We start from the raw sequence: 11822 nt of genomic DNA, 5'->3' as shown, positions 1-11822 counted from the left end.
TTCCCCCAGATCCTGGTGGTCACCCCTGATAAACTTATAGGTGGCCATCAGATCACCCCTGAGCCTGCGCTTTTCCAGGCTAAAGAGCCCCATGGCTCTCAGCCTGTTGTCGTATGGTCCGTTATCCTGACCTGATCATGCGCATGACTCTTCTCTGGGCTCTCTCAAGCTTCTCCACGTCCTTTTTGAATTGTGGAGCCCAAAACTGGACGCGGTACTCCAGCTGCGGCCTCACCAAGGCCGAGTACAAGGGGAGAATGATGTCCCGTGATTAGCTTGAGAAGCATCTATGGATGCAAGCCAGCATTTTGGTCGCTTTTACTAGCCGCAGCATCGCATTGCAGGCTCATGTTCATCTTGTGGTCAGTGATGACCCCCAAGTCTTTCTTCTGTAGTGCTAGCCAGCATAGCACTGCCGAGCCTATAAGGATGCTGCAGGTTTTTCTTCCCAAGGTGGAGACCCTTGCATCTTTCAGTGTTGAACACCATCAGGTTCTTGTCTGCCCATTTGCTGAGCCCATCCAAATCAGCCTGGATCACCTGCCTGTCTTCTGGCGTGGAATGCTTTGCCCCAAAAGTTGGTGTCATTGGCGAACTTGACCAGTCCGCTCCTGACTCCTCCAATGTCCACATCATCATTAATGAAGATGTTGAACAATATGGGTCCAAGGACAGAGCCTTGGGGACCCCACTGGTCACAGGACACCACGATGAGTGACTGCCATCTATTGCTACCCTCTAGGTCTGACTATGGAGCCAGTTTCCCAGCCAAGGGATCATGGTGGACCCAAGGCCACAATTGGCCAGTTTTTTGCCAAGAGGTGATCATGGGATACCAGATCAAAGGCTTTATTGAAGTCAAGATATATGACATCAATCTCTTCTCCCTTGTCCAGGTGATAGGCCACCTGGTTGTAGAAGGAAATGAGATTGCCCAAGCAAGACCTACACGCAACAAACTTGTGCTGGCTATCCCTTAGGATGTTGGCGTTGGCCAGTCCATTAAGGATGGCCTCTTTAATAAACTTTTTCTAAGACCTGATGGGCCTATAGTTAGGCGGATCCAGTTTTCCTCCCTTTCTTGAAGATAGGCACCACATTGGCCTTCTTCCAGTCTTCAGGAACTACACCAGAGCACCAGGAGTTTTCAAAGTTCTGTGTCAGAGGCTGGGCTATGATACTCAAGGAGCTGGCGAGCATCCTGGGGTGTAGACTATCAGGACTGGCTGACTCGACGGTATCTAGCTTCTCAAGGTGTTCCTTCACGTGGTCAGCATTTGTGGAGGGCAGGGGTTCTCCCTCACCCAGACCTCCCTGTCCCGTAGTGGGCATGAGCGTCCCATGGGACTGATTTGAAGACTGATGCAAAGTACCCATTTAATAGGTTGGCTTTTTCCTGGGCATCAGGTGTTGTTAGTTGCCCCATCTGGTTCAGCAGGGGTACCGTGTTGCCCTTGCTTTTTCTCCGGTTCTCTACATATCTGAAAGACTTTTTATTGTCCTTGATGCTCGTAGCTAGTCAGAGTTCAGTTGCAGCCTTGGCTTTCCTGGTTTGCTCGCTGCAGGACCAGATCAGCTCAGAACAATCCTCCTTGGAGATGAATCCCATCTTCCATCCTTTGTAGGCCTTTCTTTTTAGCCTCAGGAGGTCTGCTAGGTCCCTGGAGAGCCAGGGGGGCTGCTGTGCTCTCTTGCTGCCTTTCTTTTTAAGATGGAATAGACTTAGCTTGTGCATTTGAGGATCGCTCCCTTGAGGAGCAGCCACCCTTCTTGAACTCCCCTCTCCTTGGTGTTATGGTCCCTTAGGACCTGACGGACAAGCCTCCTGAGCTTGTGAAAGTCGGCTTTTCTGAAGTCAAGCATTTCTGCGTTGCTGACTGACTTGCCAGCTTTACGGCGGATGGTGAAGGTGATCAGCTCATGGTCGCTGTCACCCAGCTTCCCATCAATCACTAGGTTACTGATTTTTAGGTCATCCCCTGTAGCCAGTACCAGGTTGAGCAGCGCTTTGCCTCTTGTTGGCCCATACACTCTCAAGTCAGGTAGAGGTCATTCATGCATGAGAGGAAGCTTGGCGACCACTTGGATTTTGCTGAGTGGTCCTCCCACGAGACGTCCGGGTAATTGAAGTCACCCATGACAACCAAGGTCCTGGAGCAAGCGGCCTCAGTCAGTTCCCGTGCGAACTTCTGGTCAAGCTCAGGACTTTGAGTGGGAGGTCTGTAGTAGACTCCCACCGTTGTCCCCTGTGCCGTATTTCCCCACAAATTTTTACCCAGAGGGTCTCTAGCTGTCTGTGCTGGTCGCCAACATCAGCTTGCAGGAACATGTAGCTTTCCTTGACATAGAGAGCTACACCCCCGCCCCTTTTGTCAACACGATCCCTCCTGTACAGGGTATAGCCCTCTATACCCGTGGTCCAGTCATGGGTGGAGTCCCACCAGGTCTCCGTTATCCCAATGACATCATAATTCTTTGCACTGAGCAGAAGGACGAGCTGCTCCTGCTTATTCCCCAAGCTCCTGGCATTTGTGTACTGGCAGACAAGTGTCCCCTTGGGGGATCCTGCCTTGCCCACAGATTGTACCAGGGCTGGGGCAAGGGTGGGCTCCCTTAAGTGCCTTGGCCTGCTAGCTTTGCAAGGATTGCTCAGCAGGCCAGCAGTGGTGGTAGTCCCCCCATGCCCCAGTGGGCTTAATTATGTGGTTAAGATCTTTGGGGTAGCGTTTGACCCCCAAGTTGGATGGATGGAAGGTAGGGGAGAAAATGGAGGCCAAAGTGAAATGGAGGTTGGGACTATGGCATGTGCTGCCTCTCCATGGAGGGGTGTGGCACCTGGTACTCATCTAGGCAGTGCTGCTACTGATGCTCCTGTACACTGCGCTAGTCTTTTTTTACCCCTGCCAAAACATGTCCATAGAAACCAGAGTCATGTGCTGCTGCTTCTGGAGATACAGATGGGGAAGAAGTACAGCATTTTACTTGTTAGAAGGCTAAGCAGACTGGGGTTGGGAATGCCAGATATCCACCTGTTCCTTTGGGCCAAGTACATGAGCCAGATCTGCCTGCTGGTGACTGGGATAGAGGTGAAAATGGCCTGCTTTGTTGAATACTAAGCTGGGCACCTGCTGAGATGTTGGCAGGTATACATGTATCCCCATGGGAAACCATGGACTTTGGAGAAACCATGATTCTCCAAGGTCTTGGATGCTTTCTGGAGCAAGTATATGTGCTCAAAGAAGCCCCTGGAACCATGATCAACCACTGCAAGATGCAGGAGGTGTTCGGAGCTGTCAAAGATCAAAGTCTTTGATTTTAGATGCTGATGGCAAAAGGTTAGAGGCTAACACAACAAACTCTGCAATTGTAGTCTATCCCTCTGTATTAACAGTGCTGCATATACACACCCGTGTCTGTGCCTCATTTCAAATCACTTGAGCTTCTCATATGAGAGAGAAACTAACCTTGACAGCCCAGCACAAAAGATAAAGTACCTATAGTAACGAGATTAGCTGACTTTAATGAAACTGTAAGATCAGAATAATGTGTCGTGCTTACCCTCTTGTGACCAAACAGTCTCAGTACCACCTAAACTAAAAGAAAGGCCCCCCCCTTCTTGAAGGATGGGCTGCCAGCATGAAACTTGAGCAAACAACGAAAGCACAAGTGCCAACCTGTTAATTATTCATGCCTGGCTTGTAGTAATTGGCTACCCTGCCTAGTATAACTTTGAAAGAACTTCTGCCCAAAGCGGAGCTCTTGGAGCATTCCCAGGAGACACAATCTGTAATCTGATCAGTTACAGACATCTCCCTGCCCCGGTTTATTTTCTTTTGGCGTAACCCCGTTTCTGCCGGCTCGTCTTATTTTCGTCGTCCGTCTTTCTCGTCAAGAGCTCTCGGTAATCTGCAGACCGTAGTAATTTGTGTGAACTGCTTGAAACCTGTATTCAGCAAGTCTGCAACCCACTAATGGCTGGGTGACAGAGCATCTGCATGCTGTAACTGAGTAATCAACTCCTCTGCCTACGCTGCACTACATCAGTAGCGTAAGTAAAATAAACTTTCTGTGTAACCATCACGCTTTAAATCATCTGACTCCTGCTCACCGTTAACACCCACCTGTCAGGTCATAAATCCCTCCTCGCGCCAAGCTGGTCGTGCCGACCCAGGCTCGCAGGTCAAGGGTGCACTGGTCATTGGGGTGTGATAGCAGCCAAAGACCCTGTGGACTGTAGACCTATTCCCTGGCAGTGGCTGCCAGGCCATGTGGGAGCAGACCTTCCACAAAGGTCTACAGAAAGACTACAGGGACTTGAATGGGCAGGCAGTCCAGTAAGCACTCCCCATGTGGGTTGAGATGCACAGAAGGGAAGAAGCCAACCCAGTTGCCCCAGGGAAACTTGCCAAGAGAAAGTGGAAACCATTGACCGTCTCCTGTGGTTCTGTCCATAAGTCTAGGAGGTATAGAAGAAAGTAAATTGGCTCTGCTAGGTGGTGATAGGAGTCAAAACCATGACCAGAGAAGTGGTGCTCACTTGACCAAACAAAAAGGGTCCCTATCAGCCTGCTTTGATTGGTTAGTCTCCTACGGCAGACACACCCTATGCAAGACCAGGAACCTTCTGATGTACTAACGGAAAACTCTCAGTCGAGACCTGTGTTTTTAAAGTGGGACTGAGCAAGCTGCAGATTTGCTACCAGAAGATATTAGGAGAGGATGGTGAAGAGGTGGCAAAGCTAACTTTGTAGAAGAACCACTGGCACAGATGGTTCAAAGACACCCCCCTGAGGAAGAGAGTATTGATAAAAAGGAAGAAGTAGAAGATGGTGGGTTGAATCGCCATGACTGAGGACAGTGACAGAGATGGTGGAGATACAGCCGTCAGTGACATGATAGTTGTAAAGGCTAGGGACTAAATAAAGAAACAGAAGGCAAAGGCAGGCAAGTGTAATTGTAAATCTGAAGGGTATGTGGATGGGAGCATGGGTACACAGGTGTGAGGATTGGAGCAGGTATGTGATACTGTAGTGCTTTATCTGCTTGAAGACTAGAAAGGTGTAGTTCCCGTATCAAAACGTATTGGGGGCGGAGGGGGGGTGGTGGTGGTGGTGGAAAGGGCTGCACTAGCATAGTCTAATAGTAAGCTCTAATGGGCGGGGGGAAGCAATGGGACTATTTGCACTTTTTTCTCCTATCTACTCTTAGTCTTTTTGGCTAGGAAGAAGTTAAGACTAGATGGCATCTGAACTCCAAAGGTTCTAGGTCTAAGGCTTGCAAATAGAATGCACTCCTCCCAAAAGTTCCTATTAGCATTTTGCCCAATATGGGCCATGTGCTTTTTATAGTCATGCTTCCTGTTGGCTACATTTAATCAACTTCATAGTTGGTTTTCATTGCTGAGCCCATGTTGCTTTTAGCATATAGACACTGTATTTAATGAGGTTTCCTCTTATGCAAATCTGAGGGGCTTTTTTCCCCTGATGCTGATTTTTTTGGTGGTAGGAGGAGGAGGGGGCTTGTCTCTTGTATTTGTGTGAATACAGTATTTACATGATACAGAAATAGCTTATGGCCTAATATAACTGACTAGTGTTACTTGCAAAAAGAAGTTTGAGTAGCACTTGATCAGAGGAAGAAGCAGAAGGGCCTGTTCACTTAATTATTTTGGTGAATTTTTTTGATCTGGAGTCTGCATGAGGAAGTTGCGATGGTCTCACTTATAACAAAGCCTTATTTAGGACCTTGTAGCTTTGTTGCCTGTCCCTATTTGCAATTATACCTAATTTTGAGCTAGCCTCATCCCCCAGGCTTTGAAACCCAAACAGCCACTGAGAGATTGCAGAGCTGGCAAATAAGGTAGCTGGTGCTGATTTGTAGGGAGGAGTTTGGGGTATGGCTTCTTTTAAGGGAACTGAGTATTGGGTCCATGAGTCCCTTTTGTGTGAGTTGTTCTTTGTTGTGCAGATAGGGCAGTTTCTCTTACCAGGTGGTCTCAGATGGCAGGAAGGTGTAGAAATTTTGCTTTCTTGTTTGGCAGTGAAGTTTATAATTCCATGTGCTTCATCCATGGAACAAGATCCAAAGACTAGAAACCCAACTGAAGAAAATGGCATTTTAGGGATGTGATTGGAAAAAGGCATGGGTGACTGCACATAAGAATGAGAGGGTTTGCTTACTCTTCAGAAGAGGACAATCCATTGAGACTGGTGACTAGAGAAGCAAGATGGAGATAAACCTGGAACGCATTGATAGAATCAAATTTAAAAAAAAAAGAGGGGGGGTGGAAGGGACTTCAGGAGGTCATTTAATCCAACTCCCTGCTCAAAGCAGGACCATCCCCTACTAGATCATTCCAACCAGGGCTCTGTCAAGCCAGGCCTTAACCTCCAAGGATGGAGGTCACACCACCTCTCTAGGTAACCTCTTCCTGCGTTTCACTGCCCTCCAAGTGAGTTTTTCCTAATATCCAATTTAAAACCTCCTTTGCAACCTTATGATTGCTCCTTGTTCTGTCATGTCGCCACTGAGAACTGTCTAGCTTCATCCTCTTTGGAACCACCCTTCAAGTAAAGGCTGCTATGAAATCCCCACTCAGTCTTCTCTTCTGCAGACTGAATAAACCTGATTTCCCAGCTTCTCCTCAAAAGTCATGTGCCCCAGCCCCCAAACCATTTTCATTGCCCTCTGTTTGACTCTCTCCAACTTGTCCAAATACTTTTCATAGTGAAGGGCCCAAAACTGGGCACTGTACTTGGATGTGGCCTCACCAGTGCAGAATAATTACTTCCTTCGATCTGCTGGCAGTGCTCCTACTAATGCAGTCTAGTATGCCGTTAGCCTTCTTGGCAACAAGGGCACACTGCTGACTCGTTCATCTTGATGCCAGCTAGACATTGAGCCATTGATTACTACCTGTTGAGCCTGACAATCCAGCTAGCTTTCTATCCGTTTGCGGTCTATTCATCCATCCTTTACTCCTTCAACTCCTTAGCAAAGCTTTTGATACAGGCTCCCACAGCATTCTTGCAAAAGTCAAGATATATCGCCTCTATTGCTTTCCCTGCATCCACAGAGCCAGTTACCCTGTCATAGAAGGCAGTCAGGTTGGTCAGTCATGGCCCTTGTTGAATCCATGCTGACTGTTCCTAATCACCTTCTCCAAGTGTTTAGAAATATAGATTCTAAGCACCTGCTCCAAAATCCTTCCAGGGACTGAGGTGAGGCTGACTGGTCTGTAGCTTCCCGGTTCCTCCTTTATTTGCCCTTTTTTTTTTTTTTTTTTTTCCAGTTGTCTGGGACCTCCCCTGATTTATCATGTTTTCAAATATGATAATGGCCAGTGGCTCTGCAGTTGCATCAGCCAACTCAATCAGCACCTTCACATATATGATATTTGCATTGTGTCTCTTGACTGATGGACTTGTACACGTCCAGCTTTCCTAAATGGTCCCTAACCTGTTCTTTCAACACAGTTGCCTGCTTACCTTCTCCCCAGACTGTGCTGCCCATTGCAGAAATCTGGGAACTGACCTAGCCAGTGAAGACCAAGGTGAAGAAGGCATTGAGTACTTCAGCCTTTTCTGCATAATCTGTCCATAGGTTCCCTCCCCTATTCACTAAGGGACCCAGACTTTCCCTGACCTTCCTCTTGTTGCTGACCTACTTGTAGAAACCCTTTTTGTTGCTCTTCATGTTACTTGCTAGCTGCAACTCTAATTGCTCTTTGGCCTTCCTGACCTTAATCCCTGCATGCCCAAGCAATATTCTTGTACTCCTTGTTGGACCCCGACTCCATGTGGTGTCCAGCGACTAGGGAGATGATCCAGTTCCTCATGGATCCTGTTACTCATTAGCCAGAGCAAGCAGGGAGCAAATGCTACTTGCACACATTGCTCACAACAGCTTTATTTAGAATGGAGATGGCTTTGGGTGAGCTCCCTCACAGACACACAGCCTGTGAACGCAGGGGACAGCCACAAACAATAGTTCTTTCCACATTTATATACTTTGGCACATTTCAGTCCACCCTCGCTCCTTTTTGTTCCACCCATTTCTCCTCCTGTCTTGAGCTCCACCTCTGTTTACTGTTTGTTTCATTAGCATGGAATTTCTTGTACTTACATGCTTCTCTGCTAAGAGGGCATGCATAAGATGTTGACCTCCGCTTCCTTCGGTCATTTTCTGTTCTTTAATGGTTTCTTGCTGACTCCATCTCCAAGGTCTTGCTTCTGCTTTATCTCCTGATGATAGCTGGTGGGCTGCATCTTGTTCTTCTTGCACCATATATGCTACACCCTACCCCACTGTTAGAAAACTGCTTGCTTCAACATTTGCAGAGTTGGTTTTAATATATCATCCTGCCTTATGACTAGCAGCTTTTACTGAGATGCAGATTTAAGAGCCTTTATTCAGCTGTAAATCCAGTGTTCCCCAAGACTCAAATGTGATCATCCTAATACTCCACCCAAGTTTTGATTGACCAAACTTTCACTTCTTGTAGGTGTCCTCTGCAGAAGGGAGTCTCTAGCTGCTGCCACCACCTGTTGCTGCTGCTGCTGCTGCTGCTGCTGCTTCATGGCAATGATCTCAATCCTCCCCACCTTGGCTATTTCTGGCCTGGCCTCTTTAGCTAATGGAATGCTCTTTTCTTCCTCTCTTGCTAGCACTCTATCTGTTCTCCAGGCAAACCACTGCCGGAAGATGCAGGCTTCCACCTTCCTGGGAGTCCATGGCCCCTTCGTTTTCCTTCCTAGCATCACCTATGGCAATCCTTCTTCCACCATCCTAGAGGCTTCCTTCAGCATGGAATCAATGATGGCCTTATGGCAGAGGATGCTTTAGAGCCTTGTTACCTTGTAGCTCTCTTTCCTTCTCCCTGGGGAATGCCACCAGAAGGCACCACTCATGCTGAAGGCTCTTCCCCTACCTTTTCTGACACTGGAAGGAATCTCCAAGCTGAAGTCTGCAGAGCACCAAACCAGGACCTGGGTGGAAACCTCAGCAGTGCAGTCCTGCCCAGACAGACACCTTGCAGTTGGAAGCAGAGGAGGACTTGGAAGTGGTAGTGGCTCTGGGATTGTGACATCTTCCAGCTTTCTCCCTGGGTCGTCTCGTCTTATCTGTTGCCCTTCACTACTTGCCTCTCTTTCCAAGCAGACCTTCCTTAGCAAACTCCTCTGTAGTGGGCCAGTTTGCTGTTCTTTGATCTGAAAGGAACAGCAAGCAGGCCTTTTCTTCACCCGCTTCCTCTCAGCAAGCTTACAGTGAATGAATGCAAGGGTTTCCAAGCAAACTTGCTAGCAAACTCCCCTTTGCTATGGACTTCAGTTTAAACAAGGGGCTTAAATCTTGGTCTAGTTGCTGAGTTTCAGCTGCTAAAAATAAGCAACTGGCAAACTGTTTGCTTCTCCCTGTTTGTTGTGCCTGTGGTTACTTGGTCTGTGTCCTTTTATATACTTCTGGGCGTGGACTGGCTAGGGCCCTTTGTCACACCCAGGTAACAAGGGCCATAACCAAGTCACTTAGGTGGAGTTGAAGAAGACTAAAAAAAAAAAAAAACCCTCCCCAAAACAACCAACGCCCCAAAAGAGAGGCCATCAGGTGATGGGACTTAAGATGGCATGGAAGAGAACAGATAACCCCAAAATAATTAGGGAAGGGAGCAGTAACTGGTATATTTGGGGGGGAGGTTCATTCTTTGTAGAGAACATCCTAATGTTCTCTTTTGTTGCACCTTGTTTATAGAGTGCTTTTATGGCTGTGGCTAGGGTGCATGCTTTTTTGTGGGTGGTTTTGGACCATTATACTACCCTATGGTTCCTAACAACCGTGTATTTAATGACCCAGGTGGCTCTTCCAGTGCAACCTGTACGGAAAATGTTCAGCTCTGAAAATGAAACGGCTTCTATAACAACATGTTAGCAAATGAACACCCTTTGAAAAAAGGGGAGTTTTCAACTAATTACTTTTTTAGGAGAAAAAGTGCTTAAACTTTGATTATTCTTTGTTGTTAGCTGCTGGTAAAGGTGGAGCAAGGGAATGGAAACTTGCATAATGCATTTTCTTAAATAGTTTTTTGTTTTCATGCCAAGTGTCATGCTTTAAAATGGTTAAAGTCAAACTGGCATAAACCTGTACAACTGCAATAGGGCCTAAAAAAAATAGAAATCCAAATTTTTGGCTATTTACACATCATTATATGAGATCCTAAAAAACTTAAAACTGGGCAACTGGTATTCTGAGAGTGTCAAGTGTATAGCTAAATAGGCCTGTTCACCACAGTACAAAAAGGATAATGTTACCTTGCACCAGCAGCTGAATGAAGAAATTGTCTTCCAGGTTTTAAGCTGTTCCATATCCCTGTTCTCCCCTTTTTATATACATAAAGAATCCTGTAAATGAAAACTGTCTAGAATAGTCTTCATAACAGAACATAAAGCTGTTCTAATAATTGATTTATAGGTAAAATGTCAGGTATAGGGAATAATTATGTGAAAACACGACTAATATGCAGGAAATATCGTCTGAAGATGAAGAGGGTTTTTCTCCCTTTCTTGTTTTAACTTCGTAAGTCAGCTTGCTTTAGGGCAGTGTCTGTTTCCTAGGTGGGGGTGGCAAATAGACTGAATTCTTGGCGGCCTCTATCTCCCCCTAAATTGGTTAGTAGCAAACCACTGCATTATAACTGAAGACTTATGACTTCAAAGAAAATTAACTTTTTTTTCTTAATACAGCGCTTTTGTTCCTTTGGATATTCCGTATAAGAAGAACTCCACAGAGTGGGAGAAAATGAAGCTCCTGGTTGAAGAATTTGGAAGCAGTCGTAAGTGCAGTGTTGTGTTTCTGTGCCCCCTCTCCTCCCAGACTGTCAAGAGTTTGGTATTAAGTCAGTTTGTCACTTCATTTGGGTATGCCTACTCTAAAATTGATACACATACGAGAGATGGTATGTGCACTTCTTAACTGAGATTAAAACAATCTTTTCCTTGGTAACTGAAAGTTGAAACTTTTTATTTCTGTAGCCTGGGAATTGCCATCCTTGGTCAGACCCTGAGCCCATCTCTAAATCTAGTATTGTTTCAAATTGGCTGGCACCTAGATGCATAAGAGATGGTTGGAATGGTGTCCTACAATTTGATACCAAACCCTGATAGTTCTACTGGTTTAACCTCATTCAGGATTCATCCATTCAAAAACTGTTCTGGTATTATGCCTTGGAATATAATTTTTAAGGCATTTTATATTCATAGTCATTTTGAGGAAAGTGGATCTGGCTAACTTGTAGGCCCATCAGCCTGACATCTATCCTGCGGAAGATCTTAGAAAAGTTTATTAAAGAAGCCATCCTTAATGGACTGGCCAATGCCAACATCCTGAGGGATAGCCAGCATGGGTTTGTTGCAGGTAGGTCTTGCTTGGGCAATCTCATTTCCTTCTACGACCATGTGACCTATCACCTGGACAAGGGAGAAGAGATTGTTGTCATATCTTGACTTCAAAACAGCTTTTGATCTGGTATCCCATGATTGCCTCCTGGCAAAACTGGCCAACTGTGGCCTTGGGTCCACCACGGTCCACCGGTTGAGAAATTGGCTCCATAGTCGGACCCAGAGGGTAGTAATTGATGGAAGTCGATAATCATGGTGCCCTGTGACCAGTGGGTTCCCCCAAGGCTCTGTCCTTGGACCCATATTGTTCAACATCTTCATTTAATGATGTGGACATTGGACTGGCCAAGTTTGCTGATGACACCCAAACTTTGGGACAAAGCATCCACAGCAGAAGACGGGCAGGTGATCCAGGCTGACCTGGGCAGGTGA

General features: G+C 46.5%; 1 protein-coding gene across 2 annotated transcripts in view; it reads left to right on the top strand.

Moving 5' to 3' along the window:
• The window catches only part of LMBRD1 (LMBR1 domain containing 1), a 208362-nt gene that overhangs the window by 58091 nt on the left and 138449 nt on the right, over window positions 1-11822 (top strand). For both annotated transcript variants that reach the window (XM_019537605.1, XM_019537604.1), the window contains exon 6: window positions 10737-10825. In XM_019537605.1, the coding sequence (XP_019393150.1) occupies window positions 10737-10825 (89 nt within the window). The remainder of the gene's footprint in view (window positions 1-10736; window positions 10826-11822) is intronic.

Source organism: Crocodylus porosus, unplaced genomic scaffold, assembly GCF_001723895.1.
Source record: "Crocodylus porosus isolate Cpor-Errol unplaced genomic scaffold, CroPor_comp1, whole genome shotgun sequence".
NCBI classification, from domain to species: domain Eukaryota; kingdom Metazoa; phylum Chordata; order Crocodylia; family Crocodylidae; genus Crocodylus; species Crocodylus porosus.
Note: the sequence above shows the minus strand (reverse complement) of the source record. Positions and strands in the feature narration are given on the sequence as shown.